Source organism: Typha latifolia, chromosome 1, assembly GCF_019914945.1.
Source record: "Typha latifolia isolate L0001 chromosome 1, TyphaL0001v2, whole genome shotgun sequence".
Lineage (NCBI taxonomy): Eukaryota > Viridiplantae > Streptophyta > Magnoliopsida > Poales > Typhaceae > Typha > Typha latifolia.
In genome coordinates this window covers 10,355,690-10,369,501 of record NC_133086.1, presented here as the reverse complement: position 1 = coordinate 10,369,501, position 13,812 = coordinate 10,355,690, and the positions used below count along the sequence as shown (strand labels likewise).

Below are 13,812 nucleotides of genomic sequence, written 5' to 3'. Positions count from 1 at the left end.
GAAAACTTTATGAAGCTCAATATCATTCTGTTTCTCAGCAGACTCTAGTTTTCTTTATTGATATTAGAAATTCTAAATACATAATGCAAAGACTTGAATCTATAACATGTAAATTTACTTTCCTGAAATTCAGATAACCATATGATTGAGTCATCAAGTTCTGTCCTGATCATTGGAGGTGGTCCAACTGGCATTGAACTTGCTGGAGAGATCGCTGTCGACTATCCAGACAAGAAGGTTACGGTGGTCCACAAAGGCTCGAGATTGCTGGAATTCATAGGGAATAAAGCTTCCAAAAAGACAATGGATTGGTTGTCATCAAAGAAAGTTGAAGTGCTTCTGGAGCAGTCCATAGACTTGAGCTCTTTGTCAGACACAGAAAAGGTCTACTACACAACAGCTGGAGAAAAAATATCAGCTGATTGTCATTTTGTTTGTGTGGGAAAGCCACTAGGTTCTTCATGGCTACAGCAGTCCATTGTTAAGGAATCTTTGGACAAGAAGGGACGGCTAATGGTGGATGATAAGTTAAGAGTCAAAGGCCAGAAGAAAATTTTTGCAATTGGAGACATCACTAATATTCCTGTAAGTCAGCCCTTTCATTTCACTTTGTTGTAAATATTCTCTTGCTTTTGGGGATTTTATGCAAGCCATGAAATCATAGGGAGCTATTTTTCTGTATTGAAAATATTCACCCATACTGGCTCTGGAACAACATGTGCCGGTTCAACATCATTATTTCGGACCATACAGGTCAATTCAGAAAATGGGCGTACAGGCCCATCCATACACTTTTCAGATGCCAAGTGTACTATGTTAATACCAGCACAAAAGTCCTTAGTCTCTAATTCAGAATTTTCTGAGCTGGTAGTTAGGAATATTTGATCAAGATCCCATGTTGCATCATATCTAACTAAATCCATTGTTTTAACTGAATATGTAATGTCATGTTAGCATAATGCTGAATAAGGTCTTACGTGCATGATAAAACTGATTCTACGACATGAAAGTGAAAAGTATATATTTTCTGAGTTTCTTCAATACAACATCCAACGGAGGCGGTAGTGTTGAGATCTAGTTACTGATATGCTGCTGATAAGTGCTTTGTTTCATGTGGACAGGAAATTAAACAGGGATACCTTGCTCAGAAACATGCATTAGTGGTTGCAAAGAATTTGAAGCTGCTGATGCAAGGAGCCAGTGAAAGCAAGCTGGCCACTTATAGTCCTTCTTATGAACTGGCAATTGTGTCCTTGGGAAGGAAAGAAGCTGTGGCACAGTTCCCATTTGTGACAATGATTGGGTGCTTACCTGGCATAATTAAATCAAAAGACTTGTTTGTGGGCAAGACCAGGAAAGAGATGGGGCTGGATCCCTGAATGAAAAGAGGCTTGGTATTGTGTGTGGTATGTTAGATGATTACAAATTATCTGGTATCTGTGATTGTCTTGAACTTTCAAAGACCATGTTGTAACAGATGAAGTGATAGGTAAAAAAACTGACAGAAGCCTGGCCCTATTCTCTTGAAATGAACTGTTGTAATAATTGGTTATGCCTAATAAAGGTGGTGCTTTGTAATTTTCAAAACTGTGAGTTTCGTGGCAATAAACTTCAAAGAGATTGAATAGTACTGTGTTATTTTCCATGGATTGTTTATTTCATACTCGTGATAAATTAAATGGTAATTATATAAAAAATCTTAAATTAAAATAGCAAATATGCTTAGTTTTTTTTTAGTGATCCATTGATAGGATCTCTCTCTCTTTCATATTTGCTGGCCTGTGAAACTCTTGGACAGTATGGACAATAGTTCCAAGTTTATTTTCATTTTTACCAAAATACTCATCAGATAATTTTAGCTTTTTATTGACATATGGAAAATGGAATAAAGAGAAAATTGTGTTTAGTGAAACAGGGCAAGTTCCACCAAAAACCCACCCATGTTTTCCTGAAGAAAATCATTGGGGGAATATTGAAACTTTAGTATGGAGAAACGCCTGGCGATTCCACCAATACGAGGGTGCCATTCAAAATGCTGCCAAGATAGAATCATGCTGTGCAGGTGGTGAAGAGATCTAGTGAAACCGATGAAGCCACAGAAGCCGTGGATGATCCCTAAGCATAGTGGATATGATTGCAGATGGCCCTTCGGACGATGTTAAAGTTGATCCTAACATGCTCGCAAGCAGCCGGGAGGAATGGAGGTCTGATATCATAAGTAAATTCTTAGGTAGATCCATTCCCATAGATTCTCTAAGTGATATTCTTGCTAGGATTTAGCCAATTTCTGCCCCTTTTTTGGCGATGGATATAGAATTGGGATTTTATTCGTTTAGACTGACCTCTGAGGAGGATATGATAAAGGGTCCTTACGAAGGGCCCATGGTCCATAAGGGGACAGATTCTTAATCTGGAAACTCGAAATCTTTATAAGTATTGTTATCAAACTTGGCATGCCAATTTGAGTAGATGACACCACACTACGGTGTCGCTTGCCAGAGGGAGATTTGCTCATGTGTATTGACATTGACTTTGCCAAGCCTTGAGGCAGGCCACCTGAGGGGGGTATAGGCATGAGAAAGGTCCAAGTCAGATTTTCTTATGAGGACTTGCCAAATTTCTGCTTTGCATGTCGTAGGGTTGGGCACATGGTGTCAAACTGTCCTAATCCGCCAAAGAGGAAGGTGTCATAGGCTGCGGAATGAGATGAAATGCACACTGACCAGGCAAGAGGCAAAGGTAAAGAACCAGTGGGTTCTACTAATGGTGCCTCTAAAACTTAAGGGTTGGTCGTGGCTGAGGGAGCCTAAAGGTAATCGGCGAGGTGGATAGAGCAAAGTGCAACTGTTTGCTATTTTAAATTGTATTGAAGCATCCAAAAAGGATGCTTTTTATTCATTGCAAAGAGTTCAAGTTCAGTTCCTGCTTTAACAATATTATGTTTGTATTATCAGAGGCTAAAAGAGTACCTACTAAGGTTATTGCTATTGCTAGAAGGCTGGGCCGTCGTTGGAGCGTAGAGGCTATCTCTCGGGGGATCCTAATGATCTGGAAGAAGGATGAGATGAGGGTTTCACCATTCTACAACTATCAATCCCTCTAGGGAATAGTCTCCTTTAAAGATTGTGCCCATTGGAACCTTGCTGGAATATATGCTAATTCTAATTACATTATTAGATGTAAGTTGTGGTATAATTTATGTTATTTAAACTCCACTAGTGCACCATGTCTTTTTCCTTGAACCCTTTTTTTTTTGGAAATTTAATTACATTATTAGAAGTAACTTGTTGCATAATTTATATTATTTAAATTATTTAGACATAAAAAAACATAAATTATTTACGTCTAAATAGTTTATGTAATCTAGATATAAATTGTTGGTATTTTAATGTTATTAAGGACGCAGGGAGAGGAGGTAAACCCTTTTCCTTAAACCCCAAAGTCAAAGCTTTTTGAAATTTTATTGGTAGTAATTTGTCTTATGGAACTTGGTTATTCTGGGCCCCCATTCACCTAGACTAACAACTGCCCTAGAAGGGTTAGGGTGTGTGATCAGCTTGACAAAGACCTCACTAATAAGGCCCGGCACGTGCACACCCACCCGCCCACACGGCACGCGCGGTGCACGTGAGAAGTCGGGCGGGGCTCGTCACACACAGATACTCTCCTGTGCATATATAATCATGACATCATCAGATAAAACCTGCTAACCTATCCATGATCACGTAATCCATCACTAGATAAATCATACTATTAACCAAATAAACCTCTTAACATATGAATATCCCAGTCCACAATAATATACATTAAACCACTACATAATCTGGTAGGACCCACACATGCCACAATAAACCATCAAGATACAACTAAAATGACTAATATAAGAGTACACTATGATTCGACCTGTATTATACAATTCATCGTCTAATACAAAAGAGTACAAATATCAAATACTAGTACAACTCAATTCCTATATAAACTATCATCTATACCGTCTTGCATCTATAGCTCACCTCATCATCGCTCTAAAATATCTTCTCAAGATATCTCAAGTCGCTATCACGTACTACATATCTGAGTGGGTTAGAAAAGAAATAAAGAGAGTCATGAGCAAAAGACGCAGTGAATAGACCTTACCCCGAATTAGTGATGCCAAACAATGAGTAAATCATGTACTGGATAATATGAATCAGAAAGAGCATCATGTCATGAATGAGTATATGAATGTTCCTCAATAATACATAAATGAAAAAAAGATAACATGTCATGTCATAATTGGTAAAATATATAATTCTCGACAATGTATAAATAAATCTCCATGTCATATCATCATCATAACTCTCTCAAATATGACACATGATGCATGCCGACCATGACCATGCCGACCATGACCATGCTATGATATCAAATGCAACCATATATGATGCATATTGATCACTCGATAATCAGGTAACCAAATGATAATGAAATCATATGCATTTCTCAACATCACAATTATCACCGACATCTCGGTATAATATCATCATACTAGACCACAATGCATAGTCAACACCTGATACCCGGTCTCAACATCATGCCCAGAGGCTTAGAGCATACTCTACCATCCGCAAAGAGTATCTCAAATATAATCATACCCTGCCATCCACTAAGGGTATCAACATCCATCCAGACGGGGCACCCTTCTAGCTGATGATAGATCACATGCATATATCCAGTACGATAACAAGTCAATGTATAACAGGAATTTAGGTGGAACATGAATCAAGAGAAAAATGATGCACTATAGACTCCAACCATGTATCTAACACATGCATAATCCTGCTAGTCTATCACATGCACACTCATACTAGAAATCACTCCGATGCAAAGTCATAACAGTATAATCATATCTAATCGTCTCTATTAATCATCACCACACTCATATTCAAGATCAGCCTAATCAGGCGCATAATAAAATATACTCGACTATAATCATCTCTAGATAAAGTCATATAATCATGTTGGAGGCCAAAACATGTATATACATAAGATATAATATATCCTAATTTGATAAAGGCATCTAGGGGATAAGACTACTAACCATCACTGCAAATACCAAACAACCACTCGTTCACGTTGCTACGACAATGATCAAGCCTCGATAGCTAAGTCCACAGGATCCTGAATAGGGGGTCGGAATCTGAAATTATTTAAGTAATATGATGTTAGCCGTTTATCTGATTAAAATCTGTTCATGCAATATATGATGATTTAGAAGGTTTTAGAATTTCTACTTATCTTTATAACTAGCTAGATTTTTAATTAGAGATAAAAATAAAAATAAAAATATAGATAAAACCTAACTATAATTATATCTTGATTAATTAAATATTACTTTATAAAATAATAAATAAATACATAAGCCTAGTATTTTATTTGTTACAAAAATAACAATATATAATAAATTAATAGAATTACTTAAAATGTATATCATAAGAATATTAGAATATAAATCTAATAATTATAATTTACAAATCTATCTATTAATCTAATATACATATAAGTAAATAAATAAATAAATAAATATAAGTATTACCTATATTTATGTGTAATGATTTATAACCTAATTAATCATCAATAAAATTTAATTAAAAATAATCATAATGATGAATATGTATTATTATTAAAATAAATAATGTCTAAATCTATTTGTATTAATTAAGACAGAAATACCTAAATAAATAAATAATAAAATAAAAAAGGATAATGGATCACTAGTACTAGTGCTGGGCCGAGCCTAGCACTATTGTAGAAAAATAAAAAGAGAAGAAGCAGCTGAGGAAGAAGAAGAAGAAAAGGAGGAAGAAAGAAGAAGAAGAAGAGAAGAGAAGAAGGGAAGAAAGAGGAGGGAGGTGCGGACTCGGGCCGACGGGGAGCGCACCGGCAGCTGGTGGGCAGCCAGTTGCCGGCCTCTCGCCGGCAGCTAAGCTCCAACGGGCTCGAGCCCAAAGTAAGAAAAAGAGAAAGAGAGAGAGATAGGGGGAGAGAGAGATAATGAGATAGAGAGAGAGAAAGGGAAAGAGAGAGAGCTCGAGAGAGAGAGAGGAGGCTCACTGTGTTAGTGGAGGCGGCGGCGGCGGCGGTCGTAGGTCGACACCGGCAGAGGGAGGGAGAGAGAGAGAACAAAAGAGAGAGAGAGAGAGAGATATTTAGAGGGGGAGAGAGAGGCGGTGCAGGGGGGTTTTGGCGGTGGCTGCGGTGGCGCTGGGGCCCACCGTGGTCACGCTAGGGGTTGCGTGGTACCCCCATGCCATGCCCAGCTGCATGGGCACGAGGCCGACCACACTATGGCCGGCCACGTCGTGCCCATGCAAAAACTTAATTTTTTTTTTTTTTGGGTTAGGTTGTTACATGTTCTTTCAGACATTTTGAAAGAACTTGGTTTGATCATACTCCATTAGTGGTTTTGCATTTTAATGTCATGCCTAGCTAGAACTAATCACCATTTATGTTTTGAGCATTTCTAGTTTGAATATGAGGAGGTTATTAAGAATGAATAGACGGAGTCAACCAACGTCCATGGGTGTGAACATGGGCTTAGCGGATGAACTTAGGGGCATGTTCCAAACATTGTTGTATAGAGTTGACACAATGCAGAATGATCATAATGTTTTAAAGGAATATGTCATGAACCGATCGACTTCATCATCTTCTCGACGAATATCGGTGCCTCAAGAAGGACTAGCGGTGGAACCACATCGAACTGATACCCCACAGGTCTAGGTGCGATATGTAAGTGTCAATGATCCTCTTTTACCTATGCCTACACATCATCCCCCACCTCTGATACAAAACCTAAGACCGACGGTGGTGGAACTCGAGAGGCGTGCGGCACCGGTGCGCTTTGTCGATGAGGAGGATTGGCACTTTGAGGATGAGGTTGATCCCTTCTGAGATGGTGATGGATGTGCTCGAGGATTTAAAGAAAGAGATCAATATGCACAAAGGTTCAAGCCTGAACCAAGGATCTTTCGTGAACCTGACAATACTATTCTGGGGGAGAACTACACTCTTAGACTTTCCAAAATTCCAAGGCGGTGATCCAACGGATTGGATATTTCAAGTTGAACAATATTTTTATTGTCAAGGGATAGTGGAGGACATAAAGGTCGAGATGGCAAGTTTTCACCTCCAAGGCACGACATTGTATTGGTATCAATCGGTTATTCATAGTGGAGGATTTACCGGTTGGGCTAACTTTTGTAGGAGGATTACACGCAGATTTGGAACAGTGGCATATGAAGATTTTGCTGCCATATTAAGCAAGATGATTCAGAGGACGATCGTATTAGAGTACCAAACAGAATTTGAAAGAGTTAGTAGTCGTTGTGAGCCACCTTGGCCCGAACCGACATTGATGAGCACATTCATTTTAGGGCTGCGAGAGGAGATACAGGCGGATGTTCGTGCTCTATGTCCTACCATTCTTGAGGAGGCCTTTGAGAAGGCCGTGAGGATGGAGTAAAAACATAAGGCTCTCAAGATGGCAGTGAAAACAACTTGGGGGCAACTAAGATAGGCAATTTGCGCCTAGAATGCTGGTTGGAAATTCTACGAGTTCAAAGACAGTGGCTGCTAGTAGTAGACCACGACCACCTTTATGACCTTCTTTTGAGTTTAGAGGACGCACAAGACCCCCTATTCAAACTCTCACACTTGCCCAGGTGGAGGAGCGAAGAGTGAAGGGTCTTTGCTTTCAATGCGATGAATGTTTTACCCTCGATCCTCGGTGTTCCAAACTGATCGAGAGTGTGATGCTCATTGACGGTCTTGAGGAGGATGATGAGGTTGTTGGTGATGGAAAGTGTTCAGAGGAGGTCCATGAGGAGGCCATTAAGGAGGGCGTGGAGGAAGATATCTAAGCTGAAATATTGATGCATGCATATTTGGGTACATCCGCGCTGAGGACATTGCGGATAGATGGACTCATTAGAAAGCATTGTGCATATCCTCATCGATTCGGGGAGTACACACAACTTTTTAGATGAGAGGTTAATGAGGAGATTGGGCTTGGATGCTGAACTGACCACGGGGTTTGACGTTACTATTGGAGACGGTACAAAGCTTAAGGCGAAGAGCTTGTGTCGCCGGATCGGTATACAGGTGCAAGGACACGACATCATTGTGGACTTTGTATCGGTTGGTGTTGCGAGGAGTGGACATTGTCCTTGGCACTCTGTGGTTACAGAGTTTGGGACCTGTCACATTTGATTTTCGGAGCAGGTGGATGAAATTTAAATAATGAAAAAAAGATGTGCGGCTTGATGTCGTTCGTTCTCTGCCGATTCCTACGATGCAGCCGATGGTGGGGCTGCCTTGTGCGAGTGATTTAGCCTATCTTCTTCAATTAGGACCAGCAAGAGATGAGCCTCAAATGAGTCTAGATACTACCATAGAGTTTTCTAATTTATTAGATAAATTTGCTGGACTATTTGAGGAAACAAAGGAGTTGCCATTAAGGCAAATGGCGGACCATCGCATAGAGATTGTACCCGAAGCTACACCGTCAAATGTGAGGCTATATCGGTATCCACATGTGCAAAAAGAAGTTATTTCTAAGATGGTAGCCGAGATGTTGGAGCAAGGCCTCATACAACAAAGTCATAGCTCTTACTTATCGCCCGTGCTATTGGTGCGAAAGAAGGACAGGACATGACATTTTTGTGCTGACTACCGGGCACTAAACGTGAAAAACCCCTAGACACAAGTATGTATCTAAATACTAGGCAATCATATCACTCATTCGCTTAAGTAAAAGTCTGAAGAAATATTAAGAACGAAAGCAGAGATGAACACCAAGATTTTAACGTGGAAAAACCCAAACGGGAAAAAACCACGGATCCAAACTCGGATCAAAATCAATCACTAGAATAGTAGCAGTTACAAGACTGACTCACAAAACAACCTGTCGATCCAAACGACTTTGTTCCTCTCAGTCTTGCTCGCTAGAATCCACGATTCACTACTACTCGTGATTGAAGTCCAACCTCAGTAACCCTCGAGATTGACCTTTCGTCTAGATAGCCCTTAAGACGAAAGATTAAGTTTTGTAGATGAGTGGAACCTTGTTAGTTGAAGAACCGATGTAGCCTCAAGAAGTCACCTTCAATAATGCTTCTTCAACCACCCCAGAGATAGGGCATCTCAATCCTATATATATGATCTTCAAGATAGAGCCAAATTCAAGTCTTATCTGTACTCACGAAAGTCCAATTTTTTCAAACTTCGTTGGTGCGTTCGATCGCGACCCAGGTGCGTTCGAACGACATGACTTGATCTCAGGTGCGTTCGAACGGGCCCGAGTGCGTTCGAATGCGACAACTTGAATTCTTCAGGTTGCGTTCGAACACGTTTGTGAACGCAGCTCTCGATCTGTGTGAACATAGTACCCACGTTCGGACACGTTTGTGAATGCAGCTCTCGGTCTGTGTGAACGCAAGTACCCGCGTTCGAACGCGTTTGTGAACGCGATGTGAACTCAACAGCTTTTCTCCAATAATTTTGCAATTCTTCAAACCAAAGATATTCTAGACTTGTATAAAACTCATATAAATGTAAAAATACACTTAGAATATTTTATACACAATTGCCAATAATTAAAAACCTAACAATCTCCCCTTTTGGCAATTTGTGACAAAACATCTAGTTTACAAGATATTACAAAGAATTCAAAATGAGCATTCAACAAGTCTAGTACTTTTAGCACATCAATTCCTGCAAATAAAAATATACCAAACCAAGATCAAGTGAAAATAACTTGAAATGAATAACAATCCAAACACAAATTATCAAGTAAGCAGTTCACAAGTACTCAAGCAAACAAAGTTCACAAGTATTCACGCAAAGGTATTTAAGTAGTAAACAGAACCTAGTAAACTCCCCCTATGCCATTACTCACCCTACACCAGTAAACTCCTAAACTCCAAACACACGTCTAAACTCACACTCACTCTCCCCCTTTTTGACATAAATGCCAAAGACTAGGAACTCGGAGGGAACTAACGATGAAGAATCGACAAGACAGAGTCGAGAACGGTACCCTGACGTTCTTGCTTAGGTCGTAAATCATTCACGACCGAATGGAGGTCCTGCACCTGAGTGCTAAGCTGATCGAAACGGTCAGAGAACTGTGGTAACTCCCCCTTAGTGTGAGATGAGTCATCGTCCCAACTGTCATCAGAAATATCAAGGTGTGAGGAACGTCCAACGGCGGAAGAGGACGGCTTGAGAGGAGATGACTGATCATGAGCTTGACTCCGCTTAAGAGTAATCCGATCCAACAGTTTTTGCGAAGTAAGAGAAGGTTCCGAGGCATCCACGCGCACCCCACTCTAAGTGCACAAATTGGTAATAAATATGCCAAACGACAACCCTTCACGGGGCGCTTCTTTCTATGCAGCTGTTAGAATGGAATCGTAGATCACCGCAGCCAAATCAATAGAAACTCCTGACAACATCGCATGAAGGAGGAAGGCACGATCAGGACTAATACTGGAATGGCGAGTCTTAGGGGTGATGTTGTACAGACAAAGTAGGTGAAGCATGCGAGCCACTGATGTCAGTTTCGCATGAGGTATCATATTGCCCTTCCAATGTTCCCCTTTGATTAACACAGTACCAACAAATTCGTTGACATCAAGGAGTGGAGCAGACGACGGATACTAGAACTCACCATTAGGAAGTTGGAGTTCTGCACGAATAACATCTGAGTCCAAGTAGATTGAAACCCCACGGACAGTAGAACGTATACAACATTCTAAAACTGTGGCATTACTGAAAAATTCCCTAACCACTTCCACATACGCAGTCCCGCTCATCCGACACACGGATAACCATCCTCGCTCAGTAAAGATTTGTTCGATCCCCAAGGCAGAAAAATCAGAAATGACCACAGGCCATTCAGAAATAATAGGTCGAGTGCCAAAATTGTGTTTGTATCGCCCTGCAGCCGTAGATGTAGAAAACTTGGGAGCCGAAGTAAGTGAGGAAGGCGGCCTAGGTTTCTTGGAAACCGCAACTTTTCTAGTCATTCTTGAGAAAGAAACAAGATGCAAGATTCAATACATGCCCAAAGCAAACAAAAAGATAGCAAGAAATCCAAAAAATGTAAGAAATCATGAAGGCCCTAAATGAAATCCATCATCCACTTGAAAATTCTAATATATCACGTTCATTCATACAAGAAACATTAAGATAGTAACTTTAACGTGATCAAAACTCGAAAACGCACGAAATCAATCAAGATCAAGAGACTTAATTGAATAAAAAATAGGAAAATTGATGGATGATTATACCTCGCAAAAGTGAAGAAAAACTAGGAAATTTGGCCGAAAGATGCTAGATCCGGAGGAGAACTACCCTTTAAAAGGGTTTGTAGTGAGAAATTTGATGAAAAAGACTAAGATCTTGAAGATTTGAGAGGGAGAAAATGAAGGGTTTATAGGGTTTGGAAGATGGAAGATGAAAACCTTGGGTTCAGACACACTATATAAAGAACCCTCGAGTGCGTTTTAATGCACCAGTCTGCGCGTTCGAACGCGCCAGTCACCGCGTTCAAACTCAAAAATTTGCGTTCGAACGCCCCTTTTTTTTTAAGTAAAAAATCTAAGAAAAAATTAAAAGAATCTTTTTGGAGATGCACTTCTAGAAATTCAAAATAAATTTAAGACATAGAATATGACAATCGAATGAAATAAGTCATACACAAATCAATCAAATCATCAAAAATATATTATAATCAATTCTAATGCATCACTCAAAATTAAATTAATCTTGATTGATCATAACAATATGCATATGCAAGGTGAGCATAGATAACATGAAACATTCTTCTTAAATAAATTTTTCTATGTAAACAATGATATAACACAGTAGTCAAACCGACTTAGTATTTAAATTTGCACTTTTCGAATTAATCTCCATAACCGAACAGAAATTTTTCCTGTATTTTTTTATACATAAACCATATAGGTGCAATGATGGCTTTCACACGTGAGTAGGTAGCCCTTTTCTTATAGTACATATTAAACAATGTGCAAGAAGATATTCACAAACATCAAAAAATTTTACAAGCAATGTACTGAGTCAAACTGGACTCTAAACAAGATGGCTTTCACATTAACTCATTGTAGCCATTTTCATTGATCTTTTATGAACACATTTGTGGTGACTAAGCATGAGGTCAAACTATACAAATCAACGTCAATAGTGAGCTATTTTAAAAAAAAAATCATGATGTCATGCTCACTCAAGAATATACACACGTTATGAGTGCATTAAATTTAGTTTAATTATCATAGAAGTCGAGAGAGCAAATCAGAAATGATACAATATACTGCAAGATGACAAAATTGACTGTAATAACTCATAATCAAGAGAAAACTCATATTTATATGTCAAGAGTATATTATTGAATCTAGGAGTGTATCAAATTTTTTTTTAAATTTTTTATGACAAAAACTCTTAACAAATCTGAAACTAAAACCAAAGAAAAGTTCAGAGTAAAGAAAACCTAAAAAGAAACGAAAAGAAATAAATAAAAAAGAAACACGCAAACTAAAATAAAAAAAATCAATATAAAGCACAAATGCTCATCTCAAAATGACTATGCATAAGATCTGCAAACTCCTTAGCTAATGATTGACTCGTTGCCCCGAAGACAATGTCATCCACATATATTTGTGCCACAACTAAATACTTGTTCGACCGTCTAATGAACAATGTCTTGTCCACTCCCCCTCGAGTGAACCCTGCATCCACTAAAAAAGTGGTCACTTCTCATACCAAGCTCTTGGAGCTTGTTTTAGCCCGTAGAGGGCCTTTTTTAGTTTAAACACATGAGAAGGAAATTTTTGATATTCAAACTCTTTCGGTTGTTCCACATAAATATCTTTATTCATAGTACCATTCAAGAAATCACTTTTAACATCCATTTGAAATAATTTAAATTTTAAATGACAACCAATAGCAAGCAGTATATGAATAGACTCTAATCTAGCAACAGGAGCAAATGTCTCATCAAAATCTATACCCTCAACCTGAGTATATCCCTGTGCTACTAGTCTAGCTTTATTTCGAACTATATTGTCATGTTCATCACTTTTATTCTGATAAATCCATTTTGATCCAATGACGTTCACATTCTTAGGTCTAGGAACTAAATACCAAACATAATTCCTAGAAAATTTCTCTAATTCCTCATGCATAGCATTAACCCAAGAATCGTCTAACAATGCTTCCTTCACATTTTTAGGTTCAAAAGAAGATGTATAACAAGTAAATGATACCTCACTTTGGATTTGTCGTCTTGTCTTAATTGGTTCATTCACGTCTCCGATCACTTGTGACAGTGGTTGATTTGATTTCACTCTGGCAGATGGTTCCGATACGTTGCGGTCATTTTTGTTCATTTCAACTTTGTCCTCGTCCTGATTCTCAATTTCCAAATCAAGCTCCTTTCCTATTTTCTTCGTCATATGTATCTGCAGAAACAGAAATAGGAGTAGCTTCAATTAAATCAGTCGTGGATTCATCTATCATAACATTAGCAGATTCCATAACAGTAGAAGTGTCAAGATTAAATACTCTGTAGTGTCAAATTTATTTGAATAGCCTAAAAAGATGCCTTAGCTACTTCTAGTGTCAAATTTAGTTAAATATTCTTGATCACGCAAGATATAACATTTACTACCAAAATCGAAAATATTTAACACTAGGTTTCTTCCTTTCCAGATTTCATAAGTAGTCATTTTTGTACCTGGTCTTAGATAAACA

The 13,812-nt window shown here is 38.7% G+C and overlaps 1 protein-coding gene and 1 long non-coding RNA gene across 2 annotated transcripts in view; both read left to right on the top strand.

Annotated features, from left to right (window-relative positions):
* LOC140783863 (uncharacterized) overlaps positions 1–1,630 on the top strand; it is a 30,833-nt gene extending 29,203 nt beyond the window's left edge. The window contains exons 3-4 of the mRNA XM_073130955.1: positions 134–585; positions 1,122–1,630. Coding sequence (XP_072987056.1) covers positions 134–585; positions 1,122–1,379 — 710 coding nt within the window. The 3' untranslated portion in view covers positions 1,380–1,630. The remainder of the gene's footprint in view (positions 1–133; positions 586–1,121) is intronic.
* A 298-nt stretch (positions 1,631–1,928) lies between these two features.
* Positions 1,929–3,190, top strand: LOC140800847 (uncharacterized). The gene is made up of 2 exons (XR_012111320.1): positions 1,929–2,812; positions 2,955–3,190. It is a non-coding gene; the product is annotated as an uncharacterized lncRNA (long non-coding RNA).
* Positions 3,191–13,812: the final 10,622 nt, after the last annotated feature.